The sequence below is a fragment of the Melospiza georgiana genome, chromosome 27, assembly GCF_028018845.1.
Source record: "Melospiza georgiana isolate bMelGeo1 chromosome 27, bMelGeo1.pri, whole genome shotgun sequence".
Classification (NCBI taxonomy): Eukaryota; Metazoa; Chordata; class Aves; order Passeriformes; family Passerellidae; genus Melospiza; species Melospiza georgiana.
The window spans coordinates 5,721,791-5,742,645 of record NC_080456.1 but is presented as its reverse complement, the minus strand read 5'-3'; the positions used below and the strand labels follow the sequence as shown (position 1 = coordinate 5,742,645).

Sequence of the window (20,855 nt, the reverse complement as noted above, 5' to 3'; positions counted from 1 at the left end):
TGAGGTCCCCGGGGTGTTAGGGCCCATGGGCTGCATCCCAGCAGCAGCAGAGGCAGCAGGAGGCTGGAGCCCTGCTGGGACAGGATCCCAGGGCAGGAGGTCACCGTTCCCAAAGGTGGGCATGGCTGCAGAGAGGGCAGGAGTTGCTGCTTTGGGAGTTGGAGAAGGTTTGGATGTGGAGATCCACAGCTGGGTTAATGAGGATGAGCTCGGAGGAGGCTGTGGGGTCCCAGGTGAGGGAGGTTCCCCAGGTTTCTCTGGCACTGCCCAGGGAGCAGCATCTCCTCGGAGTGCCATTTCCTGGGAGCTCCTGCCGCTCTCTGGAAGGTGCTCGGTGCAGTTGAGAGGCAAAGAGAGGGGCTGCTGTCCATCGCCGGTGCCAGCTTGGGATGGAGATGGAAGGGATCCCTCAGGAGCTGGGGCTGCCATCCACAATGAAGAAGGGAGGGTGTGAGGAGCAGGCAGCTGGGCTGGGTGTTCTGAGCCATCTGTGACAGCCGAGCTCGAGTTCCTGCCTGCGCTGCCCGTGGTTTCCTGCTGCAGAGGGGAGAGCTGGCTGGTTCTGGAGTAGTCTGAGCCCAGCTGCCCTGGGGCTGGCTGGGCTGGGCTGGCAGAAGTTGTGGTTCCAGTATCTGAGCTCTGAGAGCTCCTCAGGCCAGCAGGTGCCCCCCCTGCTGTGGGGTTGGGTTGGGATGGAGGGTTGGTGGCCATGGGCCCTTTCCCTGTGGGCAGCATCTCTGTGGGCAGCATTTCCACGGGCAGCATTCCTGTGTTCCCTTTCCCCGTGGGCCCTTTCCCTGTGGGCACCATTCCTGTGGGCACCATTCCCGTGGGCCCTTTTCCTGTGGGCCCTTTCCCCGTGTTCCCTTCCCCCGTGGGCAGCGTTCCCTCCCCTGCCCTTGCCAGGGCGATCCCAGCTCCTGGGGGAAATGCAGACGCTGCCATTTGTGTCCTTGGCGGGTGAAACTCGAGCGCCAGGCTCAGAGGAGAAGCTTTAGGGCTCGGCAGCTCGCTGTGCTCCATGGCAGCAGGGGAAGGGAGAGCCGTGGGCTGGGGAGAGTCCTGTGTGTCAAAGGGCTGGGGCAGCCCTGAGCTGGCACCGGGATGGCTGGGACCAGCCCCAGGAGCAGCTCCTGGTTCTCCCTGCAGGGCTGTGGGGGGCTGTGAGCCCTGTGTGGAGCTCCAGAAGCTTCCAGAAGATGAGAGTCCATGCTGGGCTTTGGGGGCTGCTGCATGCAGCAGCTCAGCCCCTGCCAGGCTCCCGGGCAGTGGGGCTGTTCTGTTCGCAGCTTTCCCTGGCTGGGACACGGGCTCAGGGCTTGTTCCAGGGCTGGGAGCAGCTCCTGGGCTCTGGGACGTGCCCCCAGCCCAGTCCCCCTCAGTGATGGGCTCAGGGCTGGGCTGGGCTGCTCCAGCAGCGCTCAGGGCCAGCGCCCCACCGCCAGCACGGCCACTCCTGGAGGCACCTGGGGACACAGGACAGCCCTTGGGATCAGCTGGAGTCAGCCCTGAGCGGCTCCAGCAGCTGCTCAGCACAGCTGAACTGGGCAGGCACTGCCAGTCCCATCCCAGCGCCAGTCCTAGTCCCAGTTCCATTGCCATTCTTGGTCCCATTCCCAGCCCCAGTCCCATTTTCATTCCCATTCCCAATCCCATTCCCATTCCCAATTCCATTCAAATTTCCAGCCCCAATCCCATTCCCATTCCTGCTCCCATTCCCAGTCCCATATTCCCATTCCCAAACCCAGTTCCATTCCGATTTCCATTCCCAGCCCCATTCCCAATCCCATTCAAATTTCCAGCCCCATCCCATTCCCAGTCCCATTGCTATTCCCATTCCCAATCCCAGTTCCATTCCCATTCCCATTCCCATTGCTATTCCCGTTCCCAATCCCAGTTCCATTCCCATTCCCAGTCCCATTGCTATTCCCATTCCCAATCCCAGTTCCATTCCCATTCCCAATCCCATTCCCATTCCAATTCCCAGTCCCATTCCCAGCTGTAGCACCCTCCTCCTCTGCTGCTGCCATTCAGCACCACCTGAAGCACCCAAGGCTTGAAGCAGCCAGAGAGGAGCCCTTGATGTCCAGAGAGGACCCCCTAAGGCTGGCCCAGGACAGGCAGGAAAGCAGCGAGAGCAGAGGCAGGAAAGCAGAAAAGCAGCAAGAGCAGAGGCAGGAAAGCAGCAAAGCAGCAATAGCAGAGGCAGGAAAGCAGACAAGCAGCAAGAGCAGAGGCAGGAAAGCAGCAAAGCAGCAATAGCAGAGGCAGGAAAGCAGACAAGCAGCAGTTCTGAAGAGCAGAACAAAGCCCAGCACTCACCAGACAGTTCCAGCAGTGCAGCTGCCAGCAGGACCAAGAGGGGGAATTTTTCCTGCATGCCCTGAGCCATCCCAGTGGGGAATGTCCCAGCTGGCAGCACTCCCTGGGCTCGTGCCCACCAGCAGTGGGCAGGTGCTGCTCTGCAGGGCAGCAGAGGGCTGGCTCACTTTATAAGCGCTTAGGCCACACACCGACCAATAACCTGGTCCAGGAAAAAAAACCCTGCACCAATTGGAATCAATGGGTTTGAACAAAAGAACAGAGCTGGGCAGGTTTGCATCCAAAAGGTGGGAAATGGGACTGTGAACAGCAGAGCAGCCCTGGGGGAGGATGCGGAGGGGTTTGGGCGCAGCCAGAGCAGGGGACAGAGCTGGCAGTGCCCCTGCCAGGCTCAGGGGCTGGGGGTGCCCACTTTGGAGAAGAGCAGGCTCAGGAGAGACCTCCTGGCTCTCTGCAGCTCCCCAGGAGGACGTGGAGGGGAGGTGCTGAGTTCAAGCTGGGTATTAAGAGGCATTTTTTAGCCAAAAAGGGGGTAAAACACTGCAAGGGTTCTCTGGAGAGGGGATTTTGTACAATGCCCTGAACACACTCTGACTTCTGCTCAGCCCTGGAGCGCTCAGGCAGCTGCACTGGGTGAAGCTGTGGGTCCTTTTTAACTGAACTATTCTAGAATTACGATTTTTTTTTTTGCCAGTTTGTGGCAATAAAAACATCCACAGGGATCAGGCTGGATCCCAGGGAGGAACAGAAACCACAGTGAAACCAGCACAGAACTCAAACCCTCCTTGAGAGCCCAGGAAGAGCCCAGAGGCTTCCTGGGCACAATCACAGTTATATCCCTTTGTTTTTTTTAGCCATAAAGCCCCCAAATAACTGTAAACACTCCCTGCAGGCAGCGAGCAGCCCCCAGCAGGAATCAGTGCCAGGCACACAAAGCTGCAGCCAGGCTGAGAGAGGATCCTGACACTGCCCTGCCTGTGTGAGGGCACCGAACACCTGAGCAGGGGCAGATAAGGGCCCTAATGACAGCTGGGAACAACAATATTCCCCATCATTCAACAACACTCTCCATTGTTCAACAATATTCCCCATTATTTAACAATATTCTCCATTATTTACCAACATTCTCCATTAGTCACCAATATTCTCCATTATTCAACAGTATTCACCATTATCCAACAACATTCTCCATTAGTCACCAATATTCTCCATTATTCAACAGTATTCACCATTATCCAACAACATTCTCCATTATTCAACAATATTCTCCTTTACTCAGCAATATTCCCCATTATTTAACAATATTCTTCATTATTGAACAATATTCCCAATTATTCAGCACTATTCCCCATTATTGAACAATATTCTCCATTATTGAACAATATTCTCCATTATTTTGCAATATTCTCCATTATTCAACAACATTTACCATTATTTAACAACATTCTTGTTATTGAACAATATTTTCCCCACTGTCCAGGCTGTGCCAGGGGTCCAGCAGGAGCTCCCTGACCCCAGTGCCAGCCCAGTGTTTCTCACAAGGGGAAGCTGATCCAGCTGCTCTCTCTCTCTCTGGAAAAAGCTGCTGGATAATTTGGGGGGACAAAGGTTCCCCCCACAACTGACACCCCCAGGTGCCAAGGAGGAGACCTGAAGAGCCATTTTAAACTCAAACTGGGCTGGCCTGTGCTTATTCTACACAGAAATGTCATAAATTCTTCTGTTTTCTGTGTTCAAAACCAACAACAAAAAAAAAAGCTACACTGTGTTAATGGCCATTTATTAAATTTATGCCAATTATTAAAGCAAAGGCAGCCTAATGCAAGGGGATATTTTGGTTGGTAGCTGAGATAATAAATTAACACCACCACTCCAAAAAGCCGCTGAAAAGCTGATGTGCTTTGAATTAATTTTATTAAAGCAAAGAAAACTCAGGAGCAGTGAAGGGAGGGCACTGGGGAGGGCTCTGAGGAGCTCAGCTGCTCTGCACGTATTTCATGCAGGAGTTCAGGATGGCCAGGCCATTGAGCTTCCTCAGCTGCTGCATGTGCCTGCAGAGACAACAGGGGGACAGCTGGTGACTAAAAACCAAAGTTTGAAACTCTCACTGCTCTGCCCAAGCTTGCAGGGGTGCTTAATGCTAGAAATAGTTCAATATATTCAATATAAAATAGTCAACATTTTATATACTATATAAAATATAATTTATATATTTATATAATTTATTCAAGATAAGACAGAGTTTCTTAGTAATAGTAATAATAATAGTAATAATAATAATAATAACACATTATTAATTTAATGTTAACACATTAACATCCGAATTAATGCAGATACTCTTAATAAAGTTTCTAGGTTATTATTGCCCTCAGAATGGCACATAAATGACATTCTTCAAACAGGTTAATTTCAGATTAACAAAACTAAGAAAAGAAAGAGTTTCCCTTCTATCTCTGCTGTTTCAGACAAATGTCAGTGCTGATATTTTCTCTGCTTCTCATTTGGGATCTGCAGACTTGTAACAGCTCTATAGACCCCAAACGAGCAGCATTTCTTCCAGCACAGGTCAATGAATTCCCTGAGAGATGTGGGGACAGAACTGGCACCACAGGAGCCCTAAAGGGATTTGGGGACGGATCACAGGGAGGGAATCTGGCTGGAGGAAGGAAACGGAATGGAGTAATTATAAAAAATAACCTAACAACCCTTGATTTGGCTTACCCTGGTTGCTTTCTCAGGGATAACAGAATAGGGAAATGAAAAATATAACAGAATAATAATAACAACAGAATAACAGAAAATTGAAATAACAGAAAAGGGAAATAAAAAAAGGGGGTTCTGGGGCTTACCTTGGCTCAGCCACGCAGAGCCTGCCCAGGGCGATGGCCGAGTTCTGCTGCACAGAGCTCCTGGCAGCGTCACCCCCAGCGTGCCCGAGCAGCAGCTGCACCACCCCAGAGCCCAGCAGGGACGAGGCAGCCCCGGGCAGCAGCAGGCACTGGCTGAGGCAGAAAGCTGCATTGCCCACAGTCAGCTCATCCGGGGAGTGCAGCAGCCCCAGCAGCACCTGGAACCCTGACAGGGGGAAATCTGGGTTAGACACAGCCCCAGCAGCACCTGGAACCCTGCAGGAGGGAAATCTGGGTTAGACACAGCCCCAGCAGCACCTGGAACCCTGAAAGGGGGAAATCTGGGTTAGACACAGCCAGAGCTGCACCTGGAACCCTGAAAGGGGCAAATCTGGGTTAGACACAGCCCCAGCAGCACCTGGAACCCTGCAGGAGGGGAAATCTGGGTTAGACACAGCCCCAGCTGCACCTGGAACCCTGCAGGAGGGAAATCTGGGTTAGACACAGCCAGAGTTCTCCAGTTGTTCCCTGCTGGCTGCAGGGACTGACTCTGGTGCTGTTTGTCTGGAAAAGCTGGGGAATGAGGGCATTTCCTGGCAATTTCAGCAGCCAGGAGCTGCCTCATCTCCACTTTCCAGAGATCTCTCTCACAGAGAGCTGAAGGTGCCACATCACAGAATCACAGAATCACAGAATCACAGAATCACAGAATAATGAGGTTGGAAGAGACCTCTAAGATCATCAAGTCCAACCCATGCCCGAGCACCTCAACCATAGCACCCAGTGCCATGTGCAGTGTTTGTTAAACACATGCAGAGATGGTGATTCCACCACCTCCCTGGGAAGAGCATCCCAGTACTTTATTATTAACCGCCCTAAAGCTGAGATGCTGTTGTGGAGAGAACAGCTGGAAAAAGGAACACACAAAAAGCTTCCTGTGCATCCAGAGCTACCAAAGCTCACCTAGGAACTGCCCCTAAGGATGGCAGAGTTTTGGCTCCGACACCTGGGAGCAGCAGCAACATCTCAACCAGAATGCTGAGATTCGGGATCACTGAACATGGGCTGGATAGACCCAGCCACGAGAGGAAAAACAGCCCCAAGCCCTGGAAATTTTAATGGGATAATCAGGGGTTATATTAATAGGAAATCACAAGTTTCACTTACTTTTATCCCCCTTCAGCAGCTCTTCCTGAGCTCTCCTGCTGCTCTTGGTGCAGACAGAAAGGGTCTTTATGGCGTAGCTGGATGTGAGCTGTCCCCCGGCCTGAGGGGGCAAACACAATGAGAAAATTAAAGAAGAATTAGAATTAAGAATTTTTAAAAATTTAAGAAGAAAGGAAAAAATAAATGAAAAAAAAATTAAAGAAAAAAATTGAAGAATAATTAGAATTAAGAACTAAAAAAAAAATTAAGAACAATTAAAGAAAAAATTAAAATAAAAATTAAACAAAAACATTAAAGAAGAATTAGAATTAAGAATTTTTAAAAAATGAAAATGAAGCCTGGGAGCACTGTGACAACGGCCAAGGATGCAGACACAGCCTCCAGAAAAAGGAGGATAAGGCCAGGGGGAGGTAGATTTGCTCAGGGGACACTGCAGGCAGGAATAAAGGAAGTTGGATTTACTTTCAAGAATTTGAGCATTTTCTTCACCACTCCTGCTCTCACCACCTCCTGCACCGCCGAGGGAGACGCAGGCAGGACACGGCTCAGCACTCCTGTGGCTCTCTGAACCAGGGGGAAAGAGAAGCAAAACCAAACTCTTATTGCTCCAGGCAGCTTAATTGGCTTGTTCCTGCATGGTAAAACTGAAATAATTAAAGTGCTGGAAGGAGAAATTCACAGGAATTAAGGAAATCCCAGAGTTGCGGGATCTAACAAAGAACAGCTTTAGGATGTGGCTTTTTTAGACACTGAGCGCAGCAGAGAGGAACCCAAACTGAGTGTTCGTTCAATAAAAAATAAAAATACAAACTCCTGGCAGAGAGCAGAGGCACCGAGAGAGGTAAAACAGCTCAGAAGGGACTGAGAGCCCCCATCTGCCCCTGCTGCAGGAGCTGCTCTCCTGGAGTCCCACCCCATCCCACACAAGAACTGCAAAGGGAACAGCTGAACACCCAAACTGCTCTGCCTGCTTCGCCTCTCCGCTCATTTTTAACGGTTCCACACTCAAGTGCTTTCTAAGAACTTCTATTAAGCAAATTTCAAGGGAGCCTTGAAAACCTCTTGCATCAAACCATATAAAAATGAATATATAAGTGGTCTATTGTTTCTTTATTGCTATTGGGAGTGTTTTAGGATTCAAAGCCTCCTGCGCAGGGCAGAAGTTGGCTCTGAGGAGCTCAGGAGAGCCCCAAACCCAGATTTTGTGGGTGACTTACTGTGACAATCCTTCCGTCCTGGTGGCTGAGCAGAGCCAGGCACCTGCTACTGATGGGCACAGCAAAGTCCTGGGAAACGCAGGGGAAAATCAGGGGGAAAATGGGGAAAACTCAGGGGAAACACAGGGGAAAATCAGGGGGAAAATGGGGAAAACTCAGGGGAAACTCAGGGGAAAATCAGGGGGAAAATGGGGAAAACTCAGGGGAAAATGGGGAAACAACACAGGGAAAACTCAGGGGAAACAACACAGGGAAAACGCATGGAAAGATAATCTGTGCACTTCTCATTGTTTTTTCCTCATGGCTGTTTATATATTGGAGGTGGTGGCAGAAGAGAAAATCCCTTTTTCACTTCTCAGCCTACTTAAATTATCACCCACCCTTAAAAACAACCTGCAACACTGTAATTTCTTTATTTGTTTTTAATTCCCAGGTGTTGCTTACCTGGATGGTGCCATTGGATTCCAGCAGCAGGTTCATCATCAGCCCCAGCAGTGCAAACACGCAGCGCTGGTACCCAGGGCTGGCATCGGGGCACCCAGCCTGGCACAGAGCAGCAAAATCAGTAAACTGTCTGAGCTGAAGAATTTGAAACTAGAATTTCAAACTTCGTGTGCTGAAGAATTTGAAACTCTCTGTGCTGTAGAACTTTAAACTAGAATTTGAAACTCTCTGTGCTGAAGAATTTTAATTTAGAATTTGAAACTCTCTGTGTTGGAGAGCACAGAGCCACAAGTAAAGCCTTGATCTGACCTGAGGCTGCAGACAAAGCCCCCAGCAGGACGGGACCATGTGAGGGGGCACAGCTGAGGGGGGCAGCTCTGAGACCCCCCCAAATCCCATTTAGAGGGCTGGGAGGGGAGCAGACAGACAGACAGACAGACAGACAGACAGGGGAGGGCTGGGGACTTCCCTTACCAGCAGCTCCAGGCCAGCCTGCCAGCACTCCCTGCTCTGAGCCAGCTGTGCCCGCAGCCCAACATCTGCACAGAGCCTGCCCAGCACGGCCAGGGCACGGGCCAGGGCTGCCCAGGGCACCTGCCTGGCACCCACCTGCCTGGCACACACCTGTGAACACAGCAAGGCAAGGGAAATCAGCACAAACCAGCAAACAGCACACCTGGGTGTGTGCACCACCCCCCTGGCACTCCAGGGCTGCCCAGGGCACCTGCCTGGCACACACCTGCCTGGCACACACCTGCCTGGCACACACCTGCCTGGCACACAGCTGTGAACACAGCAATTCAGGAATCACAGCAATTACAGGAAAATCAACAACAACAACAAATCAATCAACAAACCAGCAAACAGCACATCTGGGTGTGCCACCCCCATGGCACTCCAGGAGCTTTCTGCTCAACCCCAGCTGGCCAAAGTTTGAGCATTTCCCTCATTTTCACTTTGTCTTCAAGGCAGAATGAGCCCCAAAAAGCACTGTGCGTGTGCCACCTCTCTGGTCACGGGGAATGGCACTCCAGGAGTTCTCTGCTCAACCCCAGGTGCCCAAAGTTTGCAGATTTCCCTCATTTTCACTTTGTCTTCAAGGCAAAATAAACACAAAGCACCAGCAAACAGCACTGGGTGTGTGTGTGCCACCCCTGAGGCACTCCAGGCGCTCTCTGGTAAACCCCAGCTTCCCAAAGTTTGCAGATTCTCCTCATTTTCACTTTATTTTCAAGGCAGAATCAGCCCCAAACAACACATCTGGGTGTGCCACCCCCCTGGCACTCCAGGTGCTCCCTGATAAACCCCAGCTGCCCAAGGTGCCACAGTCGTATTTTCTGGAAAATTCCCTTTGCCCAGGATACACAAAAATAAACTGGAAATCCAAACCCAGATCTTCCCTACCAGCAGCTGGGTGAATAAAGGTGAAACAGCCGTGGAGAACGTGGCCCGACACTGGGCTTGGAACCTGTTGGGGGATAAAAAAACCAAAGTTTTAGTCACAAATCACGGCTAAAAGCAAGAGAAGAGCAATGGAAACCTCACAGCAGAGGTGGCCAACGGGCTGTCCCTGGCTCATTTCACACAGCTCACAGCACAGCTTCAGAGAAATGAAGGAGGAATTGAAATAAATTACCTTTCCTCCCCACTTAAGTCAGACAGGATGTTCATGGCACTCTCAACCCTTGCATCAGTGCACTTGACAAATGCCATCAAAATCTGCAGCCATCTGGTGTTAGTATAAAAAAATAACCAAAAATTGGTGTCAGCCTTGGTTTAATCATTAAAGATCAAAATTCTATTTTTTAGGTTGGTGGTATTTGGAGCCACAGTTAAATCTGCCTTCTTTGAGCTCCCTCTGAGATGTGGCTCATTCCTTTCACCTTCCCCCCCAGGAAAATGGAGAATAACCATCCATTATTAGTCCAAAGCAGTAAATGGACATTTCCCAGGGGGAGGAAGCAGCAGGACAAGGGACAAAGGCAATGGGGTTTCCTCCCCACCCACTGAGCCAGGGCAACACTAAATAACCCCAATTATTAAATGAGGAGAGATTCTCAGCTGCAACCCAGGAGATTTTACAGGCACAGGGTGAGCTCTGCCTGAGTGCCACAGGGGTTTGGAGGAGGGGACTCCAAATTACAGGAATTCATTTAAAATCCTTTATTTCAGCCATCAGAACTTCCTGCAGCTCCACCCCACACATCCAACTCCCACTTCTGCCATTCCTGGCCTCAAAGGGCAGAAGCCTCAGTGCCACTGCGTCCCCTCAGGAATTCACAGAATGACCAGAATTCCCAGAATTCACAGAATGACCAGGTTGGGAGAGACCTCAAAGAGCATCAAGTCCAACCCAGCCCCAACAAAACTTCAACTCAACTCTGGCACCCAGTGCCACATCCAGGCTTTGTTAAACACATCAGGGATGGTGACTCCACCACTCCCAGTTCCTGGGCGTTCCCCAAATTCCCTGAAATTCACACAAGTCACAGAATTCACAAAATGACCAGGTTGGAAGAGACCTTCAAGACCATCAAGTCCAACCCATGCCTAGCACCTCAGCTAAACCCTGGCACCCAGTGCCACATCCAGGCTTTGTTAAACACATCAGGGATGGTGACTCCACCACCTCCCCGGGCAGAACATTCCAGAACTTTTATCACCTTTCTGTAAAAAACTTTTCCTTGCTATCCAGCCTGTATTTCCCTTGGCACAGCTCGAGGCTGTGTGCTCTGGCTCTGTCAGTGCCTGCAGACAGAGCCCAGCCTCTGAGGGGCTGCGGAGCGCTGAGGGCACCCCGAGTCCCCCTTCCCCTTCCCCTGCCAGGACCTTTCCCTGCTGCCTCACCTGCTCAGGTCCTGCCTGCCCAGCAGCCTGCGGCCGCCCTCGTGCTCACAGTAGAGGGAGATCAGGGCCAGGGTCTCCCTCTGGATCTGGGCAGTGCCACAGGAGAGCAGCTCTGGCAGCTGGGCACCCACCTCGGGCTGGGCCAGCAGCACACGCTGGTTCTCCTCTGGAAAGGGACAGAAAATCTCTTCAATGTCACTCATTGGCTTCCTTATTTCATTTATTTATTTTTTTTTTCAGCATGAATATTTTATTTTAACAGCTGAACCCCCCAAGTCAACACAATATTCTGCATTTCCCCTTTACTGTTGCAGACATCTTTTCATGTAAAATCCTTCCCTTAGGATTTTTTCTTCCTGAGAAGCTGAGAGGCCTCAGGGACAAAATGTAAGCAATGATTGTCTGCTGCTGTGGAATGCAACAGGTAGATTTTTGATTAGCCCATCTCAGATGTTTCTAATTAATGGCCAATCAAGGCCCAGCTGTCTCCGAGACAGCTGCCTTTTGTTATCATTCTTTCTTTTCTATTCTTAGCTTAGCTAAGCTTCTGAGAACCTTTTCTTCTATTCTTTTAGTATAGTTTTAATGTAATATATATCATTAAATAATAAATCAAGCCTTCTGAAACATGGAGTCAGATCTACGTCCTTCCCTCATCCTAAGCCCCCTGTGACCACAGTCACACTTTACCACCCACCCCAGCCCATTTCTCACCCTAGAAACAGAGGCAGGTACCTGCCCAAGCTCTATTGATTGATAATTCTAAATAAATTCAGCTCCTCTCCTGTAAAACTCTGCTTTTTGCAGGTGTAACTGCTTAAAACAGAGAAAACTGTGCAAGGGGTATTATCTCAGGAGCAGCAAAAATCACAGGGGATTTACTTCCCACCCCTTGTGTGGATTGGAAATGTTCACAGTGGAAATTCCATCCTGCACCAAACACCTCCTCTGACCTGCAAAATTTGGGTTCCAACCGCTCCTGGATGGATGCAGGTGCTGTGGGAGAGGGGTGGCCATGCCCAGCCCCAGCCCAGAAATGCCAAATGAATCTCTCATTAATTAACAGGGATCAGGGGGATGCCAGGGCCTTACCATTGCCAGCACAGGCAGCTTGCCAGAGGAGCAGAAGGGAAACGCAGAGCTCCTCCTCAGCAGGGCTTTTGCTCTCTGCACAGAAGGCCCTGGATGAGAAAAGTCAGCTTTGAACAGAGCAAAGGGTGGCTCAAACCATGTGGAATATCCAGGGAATGGGAATTTGGATGTGCTGCACCCCTCAGGTCTGTCTACAGCCGCCACCCAAAATACGGATGGACTAAAAAACCCAAAATATGGAACCTAAAAAGGGCCAGGGGATCCTGGTGCCCAGGCCCAGCTCCAGGGGCTGCAGCAGAGCCTTCAGCTGCTCTTGCCCACTCAGATTTTCCTACAGAGCTGCTCTCAGCACCAGGGATAGGATAACTGCCCAGACAAACAGACACAAACAGCAACCCAGGGATTCTCCTCCTGCATCTGAGGCAGCCCTGTCTGTGCCACGGTCAGGTACAAGTGCCTCCATTCACCCACTGAAATCTGGCATTCCACCCTCCTCTGATCAGTCCATCTGCATCCCAAGGGCTGATTCTCTTTCTTGAAAACAATATTGCATTTCCCCAGGCTGGAGCAGCCCTGGGAGAGCTCTCACCCTCTGACAGCCTCGCTGCTCAGGATACTGAAGCCATTGTTTGTCCTGAAGAACGTCTGCCCAGAGCCTGCAAGAGCACAGACAAGCTCAGCTGGGCCACAGCCAGGCAGGCTCCTGCTCTTCCTGGGCAGTGCTAAAAGAAAAGGTCACTGCAGGAGAGGCTCTGGGGAAAAACATCCTGGGGAATGGGGGAAAATTCAGCAGGGAGTGAAGGAGGAGTGGTTCTGAAGCTGGAAATTGCTCTGCTTCATGCCTGGTGCTGTTGGGGTCAAGTGAAAGAAATATTATATTATATTATATTATATTATATTATATTATATTATATTATATTATATTATATTATATTATATTATATTATATTATATTATATTATATTACATTATATTACATTATATTATATTTTATTGGGAGGCTGAAACACAAAATTGGCTTTGTAACTCAATGGGCTTTAACAGAGAATTACAAATATCTACAAATTACAAATATTACAAATGAAAAATATTACAAATGTTTCTGAATTACAAATATTTATAAACAAATGAGGCCCCGGTCCCCAAGGACTCTCATCAGCTCAGCTACAGCATCAGTCTGATGCTAAAAGATGCTGTGAACACCTACTGGCCACACTGAAGTACCCACGCCAGTTTTGTGTTTGAAATGCAGGAACAGTCACTGGGATCCTTTAAAACATGCTGCCCTGCTCTCCTCTGCCTGGGTCACACCTCCCAAAATTAACGATTAACAAAATGAACATTTTTCAGCAAACTCACAGGTGGTGACGGCTCCTGCCAGCAGGCTGATGGCCCCTGTGTAGTAGGGCAGGTCGTGGCCAGGGCTGCTGATGCTCTGCAGCAGCTCCTGGATGGACAGAGCAGCCACACTGCCAGCCTGGAGCTCCCTCTGTGCCCTCTGCTCCTCCCTCAGCCTCTGCTCCTCCAGCCTGGCCTCCTCCACGCACTCTGCCAGTGTCATGTCATGTCATGTCATGTCATGTCATGTCATGTCATGTCATGTCATGTCATGTCATATCATATCATATCATATCATATCATATATCATATAATATCATATAATATATCATATCATATCACATTTGATAATATTATATTATATTACATTCTGTCGTGTTATAAATTAAATATTATATAATTACATACAATATGTATTTCTATATAGAAATATATAATATAATATAATATAATATAATATAATATAATATAATATAATATAATATAATATAATATAATATAATATAATATAATATAAATACATTACATTTTAATGTAATGTTATATTATATTATATTATATTATATTATATTATATTATATTATATTATATTTTTATATATAAATATATATAGTATATATTATATATAATTATATAATATATAATATATAATATGATATGTTATATTATATTACATTACATTACATTACCTTATATTACATTACGTTACGTTACATTATATTATATTATATTATATTATATTATATTATATTATATTATATTATATTATATTATATTATATTATATTATATTATATTATATAATATATAGTATATATTATATATAATTATATATTATATAATATATAATATGATATAATGTTATATTATATTACATTACGTTACATTACATTACATTATATTATATTACATTACATTACATTACATTATATTACATTACAATGACATACTAAAACTACACTAAAGAAAAAGAAAGGAGACATCAGAAAGCCAGGCAGGAATTATAATAAAAACCCATGACTGACCAGAGAGTCTGACACAGCTGGGCTGGGATTGGTCATTAATTAAAAACAATTCAAATGTTTTGTAAACAATTCCCCACATCCCATTTCAGAGGAGCAAAACAGGGAGAAGCTGAAGCTTCCCAGGAGAAGAAATCCTGGCCAAGGGATTTTTCATAAAATATCACAGCGGCAGGAGGTCACAGGGAAACCAAGTGTGCAGGGAAATCCTGCTCCCTCTTCAGCAGAAAACAATGGTGAAAAGAATATTTCTCACCTTTAAAGAGGTTTTCCTTCTGGGGATCAATCTGCAGCATCTTCTCATAGCACTGCCTGCACTGCAGGGAGAAAAAAGTGTTCTCAGTTCCAGCTTGAAACAGGAAGCAATAATTTCCCAGTCACATCCCAAAGGAATCAGTGATATCAATGATTTCCCAGTCACATCCCACAGGAGTCATTGATATCCCAGTCACATCCCACAGGAATCAGTGATATCAATGATATCCCAGTCACATCCCAAAGGAATCAGTGATATCAGTGATATCCCAGTCACATCCCACAGGAATCAGTGATATCCCAGTCACATCCCAAAGGAATCAGTGATATCAATGATATCCCAGTCACATCCCAAAGGAATCAGTGATATCCCAGTCACATCCCAAAGGAATCAGTGATATCAATGATTTCCCAGTCACATCCCACAGGAATCAGTGATATCAATGATTTCCCAGTCACATCCCAAAGGAATCAGTGATATCAATGATTTCCCAGTCACATCCCAAAGGTTTCCAGGGCCACAGTCCTTAATAAATGTGGAAAATAAAATTTATGGGGACACAGACGTCAAAACTCAAAAAAGTCAGATATTCTCAGTCCCTACCTCTGCCTGCTGTTGCAAACTCAGAGGGAATTTTCCAGTAAATCCCAAGGAGAAAAAAAATCAGAGTTCCAGTAGAAAACAGAAACTGAGGCATGAAACTTTCCCTCTCATCCCCCAAATCAGAGCAAACCATGACCCCAAAATTCACCCAGCTTACCTCAGAGAAGTGCTGCAGGGCCAGGTGAGCCTTCCCCATGAGGAAATAGGCTTTAAGGCAGTTCTTATTGCACTGGGGTAAACCAGAAATCATTATGAGTTATGTCTTTTCAACATTTCAGACTTTCAATATTTTATTCCAGCATTCTGATTAATTATTATTTATTAATTATTAAGATTATGATTATTAGTAGAGCTGCGCCAAAGCAAAGATTAGGGTGTTTGTACCATTTATTAGTGGTGGCTAATGTTTTAATGCTGAATTAATGCCCCCAGGGACCCAAAAATACAGACTTGAGGTGAGGGTGGAAAGCAGGGTTTCCAAACTGTGAATATTTTCCTGTTCATTTGAGTAAAAAATATGGATTTCTGTAAATAATGCTGGTTTTAGGGGTCTTTTCCACTTGGCAATTGTGGAATTACCTTTAATGCCCACTCACAGTCACTGATGGCTTTCTCATACTCATGGAGCTTCAGGTAGGCCTGAAATAAATAAAAAAAAGTCCAGGCAGAAGAACTGGAATCCTTCAAACAATTTCTGCTCGCTGTTGCACAAACACTGGCTGATTGAAAAGAATAAAACGAGGCTGCTGATTGGCCTGGCCATTGATTTGCAGGGTAATTTCCATTCTTAACTTGCCTGCTATCTCCCTGGATGTTCTAATTTAGAATCAATTGAATGGAATTCTAAATTACACACAAACACACAGAGTGTGCAAGGCAAACAGAGACTGCAAGGCAAATATTTCACTCTGCAGTTATAGAAGGGATTCCTGGAAAAGCATTATTGTATATAATATAATATAATATAATATAATATAATATAATATAATATAATATAATATAATATAATATAATATAATATAATATAATATAATATAATATAATATAATACAATATATATAATTAATATAATATATAATATATAATATATACTATATATAATGTGTAATAGCTAATATATTACATATAATATATAATACATAATACATAATACATAATATATACTATATACTATATAATATATATTATATAATATGTAATATATAATATATAACATATATGATATTATATATTATATATTATATATTATATATTATATATTATATATTATATATTATATATTATATATTATATATAGTATAATGGTAATATATACTGCTATTATATAGAATATAAATAATATTTATTTTATTTTATTTTTTATAATAATAAAAATTCAGAGTATTTGAATCAAACTGGGAATTGGGATGATTTTCCCCACCTGCTGTGCAGGAGCAGGGGTTCACCACCTCCAAGGGGTGTAGCAGAACAATGTTTTGGGTTTTTACCCTGGCACAGCCCCACAAAACCCAGCCACAAGTGGCTCCTGCCCTGGCACTGACCTGGGCCCTGTTAGTGTAGAGCTCCTGCTTGTCCCTCAGCTTCTCCAGCCCCTCTGAGTACCTCTGGATGGCCAGGGCAAAGTCTCCTGCCCTGAAGGCTTCGTTGCCCTGCTCCTTCAGGGCTGAGGGCAGCACAGTGCATTGAGAACAGCAGCAATGTCCACCAATATTTCATTTACTTCATCCCCCAGTGGGACTGAGCAGGCAGAGCCAGGCTCTCCTGCTGGGACAGCCCCAGGGTTCCAGCCCAGCCATTATTTCCAGTATTTCCATGATTATTTCCATTATTTCCCTGCAACCATTCCCCTTCCAGAGGAAACCTGAGTGTTCCCCTCCCTCCATCTCTAACCAGCACCATCACCATCACCAGGAGATCGTGCCCCAGGGTTCCAGCCCAGCCATTATTTCCATTATTTCCATGATTATTTCCATTCTTTCCATTATTTCCCTACAACCATTCCCCTTCCAGAGGGAGAACTGAGCGTTCCCCTCCCCTCCCTCCATCCCAAACCGCCTCCACCACCTGACACCGTGCAGAGCACCAGGAGCAGCAGCTCTGAGGAGTCCTGAGCCTGTCCCAGGGCTCAGACAGGCCCAGCCGTGCCTCCCCCAGCCCCTGGCGGGCATTTCTGGGGCTGCTCTCAGCAGTCACCGTTTGCCAGCTTCTCATTCCTCCTCCTCCTCTGGGCTCGTTCCTTGGCATCCTTCTCCAAAGCTGCCAGGAAGCCATCTTCCAAACAGCAGGGTTGGTGACATTTTAGAGGGGGGGAAAAAAAGAGCAAACTTCATTAAAACGGCATAAAAACAATAATTCCCAGGGTGCTTGTGAGTAATTTCTTAATAAAAGCCAACACCAAGGGGCCGTTCCAGCAATTAAAGTGGAAGTGGCTGACGAGCTGTCACAGACGAGGATGACGCCAGCCCTGAGGAGCTGCGCACCTGCCTTGCTCCTCCCCAGGGCCAAACAAACAGGTTTGCTTCGAAATTCACAATAAAAAGTGTAAAGAGATGAGGAGCCAGAAGAGAACAAGGCTCCCACCTGTGGAAAACACAGCCACGGTGCTGAGACCTTGAGTGTGCTCCTGGAGCTGACTGAATTTTGGCTACAGACGCAGGAAAAGGGCTGGAATCAGCTCTTGCATGAGCTCCATCCCTGCTAAAACTGGTTTTAGAGCTTGGTTTTATTTAGAGAGGAGCAGTGTCCTACCTGCATCTGCTGCCTGCACCCTCGGCGTGCCCTGGAAGAACAGAAACAGGAATTAAATGGTTTGGGAAAAGCCACAAATGGTTTGGGAAAGCCAGAAATCGTTTGGGAAAGCCAGAAATGGTTTGGGAAAAGCCACAGCAGCACAGGGACACTTGGCTGGGCTGCACAGAGCCACAGCAGCATCAGGAATGTCTGTGTGCACCTGAAATCCCCAGCCTGACACACAGCAGGAGCACCAATTTGATATTTAATCAAAAAATGGTAAAGATTCGATAAATTCTGGCATTTCTGGGAAGTTCCCATCTGTGTGTTTAACCTGGACTGAGCCCAGCTTTAATTTCAGAGGGAAAAGCCCTTACAGAAGGGTTGATGAGGGTTCTGTTCACCGTGGTCCTGCACTCCTCCTCCTCCTCCTCCTCCTCCCTGCCGGCCCCTTGCTCTCGGAGCCTTTTCTCTGTCTCAGCGATGGCTTTTTCCTGCTCTGCCGAGTCCGGGGACTTCAGCCCTTGCAGCAAATTGGCTAAAAAATCACAGAAAAACCCCAAATAAAATATAGATACACACAGGACTTCAAACGTGGAAGGACCAGGAGTTCAGGTGGCTTTGAAGGCAGCGCTGACCAGGATGACTTTTACCATAAACCCAAAGAATCCCTGAGTGGTTTGGGGTGGAAAAGACCCCAAAACCCACCCAGTCCCATGGACAGGGACCTCTCCCATAGACCGGGACGCTCCAGCGTGGCCTTGGGCACTCTGAATGAACAAAAACTTTCCCCGGGCGGATTTTGTGTCACTTTCAGGATCCACCTGCAGTTTCCGCAAACAGTAATGAAATCCACAGAAGCAAGAGGCTCTCAGCATCCCGAATAAAGGCGGGAGCCGCTCCGAGCCTCCGGCAAACACCGAACAAACCGAACCGACCGGGGCACAGAGGGATTTGCCCCTTTCCCACCGATGTTCTGCCTTCCTTGGCCCCGCTCCTCCCCTTCCCTGGCTGTCCCCGCGCTGTCCCCGCGCTGTCCCCGCGCCCCTCCGGTCACTCACTGACATCGTCCACGCGGCGCAGGAAGCGCTGGAAATCCGCCTCGGTGTCCTTGTCACGCAGCATGGCCGGGGGACACCGGGGGGACACCGGGGGCACAGAGAGGGGACACAGAAGGGACACAGACGGGACAAGAGGGGTGACCGAGGGGACACAGAGAGGACACAATGAGACACAGATGGGACACAGAGAGGACACCGAGGGGACACAGATGGGACACAAACAGGACACCAGAGGACACCGAGGGGCAGCGGGAGCCGCCGGGGCCGGGCTCGAACCCGCGGCGCCGTTGCCAGGGGAACGCGCCCGACGCGGTGCCCGCGGGTGGGCGTGGCGATGCAAATGACGGGCGTGGTTACGCAAATAAGAACGCCCGGTGTTATTCAAATTAACGGGCGTGGTTATGTAAATGAGGCGGTGATTTGGCGGGAAAGAATCCCGGGGTTATCCCGGCTGGGAAGGGGCTCCGGCGGCACCGAGCGCTCCCCGTGCCCGTGCCCGCCTTGTGCCCAGCCCAGAGCTCTGGTGCCCCGTCCGGGCCTTCCCGGGCACCTTCAGGGATGGGCACCTCACACCCCCCCGGGCAGCCCCTGCCCATGGTTCAACCTTTCCATGGAGGAATTCCTGCCCATGCCCAGCCTGAAGCTCTTCCCGATTTTTATGCCAGACTCGGGTTATTTCCCTGTCGCGATGTCCCTGAAAGGCTTCCCGGCTCTCTGCGATGGAAGGAATCGGCCACGGCAGGGAGCCCGAGCACCGCGGAGCTGCGATGCCCGGGATGGCCATTCCCGGTAAAAACTGCCCGGGATGGCCATTCCCGGTACGTTCCCGACACAGGATTATCCCCATTCCCTGTACCCGCTCATCCCGGGATGGCCATTCCCGGTACACAGCAATCCCGGGATGGCACATTCCGCACAGGGACAGCTCAACCTGAGGCTGCTGCGGCTCCGGGAGCCGCCAGCCCAGCCGCATCCACTGCCCCGTTCCCCCATCCATCCTCATAAGCCGGAGACGGAATCCTGAGTGCCAGAGAGGTGCTGAGCTCCGCAGGCAGCCAGAGACCCCCATCCCTTCCACCCCCTGGCTGTAGGAACAGCCGGGATACCCCTTTTCCTTGTAGGAACAGCCAGGACATCCCTTTTCCTTGTAGGAACAGCCGGGATACCCTTTCTCTTTGTAGGAACAGCCAGCACATCCCTTTTCCCTGTAGGAACAGTCAGGATATCCCTTTTCCCTGTAGGAACAGCCACGACATCCCTTTTCCCTGTAGGAACAGCCAGCACATCCCTTTTCCCTGTAGGAACAGCCAGCATATCCCTTTTCCCTGTAGGAACAGCCACCATATCCCTTTTCCCCCTCATGCCCCAAACCAAACAGTTCCTGTCCCTCCCCTCACTGCCATCAGCTCTGCCCACACCACCCTCCATCCCAAAATGATTTTTCCCCTCTAATGAAGCTTTTCCCAGCCCAGTGTCCAGTTAAAAACACCCATGAGGCCATAGCTGGGATGCTAGGGAATTTGGGGTTTATTTGTTACCCCACAAAACCTGGGGAACAAAGCCACACAGAGCAGTGAATGTGAACGGGGAGAGGCACCTTTAGCCTCTGAATACTTCAAAAAGCCCTTAAAATGATGCTCTGAAGCTCATGCACGATATTCAGATACTGCTATCTGATAAAAGGCCAGATAATGGTGATTTCTAGAAGGGATGAGAGAAAGAGCACAAAAATCTCCCTCCAGCCCCCAGCCCCACTCAGACTTACCCCAAATTCAGCCCAGGGGAAAAGGAGCCACACTCAGCCAAGGTGACACTGCCAGCCAGGTGCCATGGCCTTAACAGAGGGAGAGACGAGGGAAAATTACAATTAAATGGAAATTAAAAGGTCTGAGGGTTGAGAAAACGGCT

General features: G+C 48.2%; 1 protein-coding gene across 11 annotated transcripts; it reads right to left on the bottom strand.

The window, feature by feature from the left end:
* Positions 1-3,423: 3,423 nt before the first annotated feature.
* On the bottom strand, positions 3,424-19,215 carry TTC12 (tetratricopeptide repeat domain 12). Of its 11 annotated transcripts, none has more exons than XM_058041239.1 (21): positions 18,948-19,215; positions 18,264-18,424; positions 17,905-17,935; positions 17,350-17,427; positions 16,698-16,819; positions 15,736-15,795; positions 15,314-15,385; positions 14,554-14,614; positions 13,298-13,486; positions 12,528-12,594; positions 11,939-12,027; positions 10,847-11,012; positions 9,636-9,728; positions 9,404-9,467; positions 8,474-8,623; positions 8,000-8,098; positions 7,556-7,624; positions 6,801-6,902; positions 6,339-6,438; positions 5,172-5,397; positions 3,424-4,049 (listed from the first exon to the last, which is right to left on the bottom strand). In XM_058041239.1, exons 1-21 carry the CDS (start codon positions 19,009-19,011, stop codon positions 4,031-4,033), a joined length of 2,082 nt encoding a protein of 693 aa, XP_057897222.1. In that variant the 5' UTR covers positions 19,012-19,215; the 3' UTR covers positions 3,424-4,030. The 11 variants fall into 11 exon arrangements, with proteins under 11 accessions (XP_057897222.1, XP_057897221.1, XP_057897224.1 ...); XM_058041238.1 differs by lacking the exons at positions 3,424-4,049; positions 8,474-8,623 and adding exons at positions 4,259-4,373; positions 8,676-8,768; XM_058041241.1 differs by lacking the exons at positions 3,424-4,049; positions 8,474-8,623 and adding exons at positions 4,259-4,373; positions 8,676-8,753.
* Between the last annotated feature and the right edge of the window lie 1,640 nt (positions 19,216-20,855).

What these genes read in the sequence shown, in the direction of transcription:
- TTC12 (XM_058041237.1), bottom strand. Translation starts at nt 19,011, where the DNA reads ATGCTGCGTGACAAGGACACCGAGGCGGATTTCCAGCGCTTCCTGCGC. An exon ending in AGCAGCGAGGCTGTCAGAGG is followed by an intron (nt 12,028 to 12,527) that starts GTGAGAGCTCTC and finishes TTTCTCATCCAG; the next exon opens with GGCCTTCTGTGCAGAGAGCA. An exon ending in AAATGCTCAAATTCTTGAAA is followed by an intron (nt 6,439 to 6,800) that starts GTAAATCCAACT and finishes TTGCCCCCTCAG; the next exon opens with GCCGGGGGACAGCTCACATC.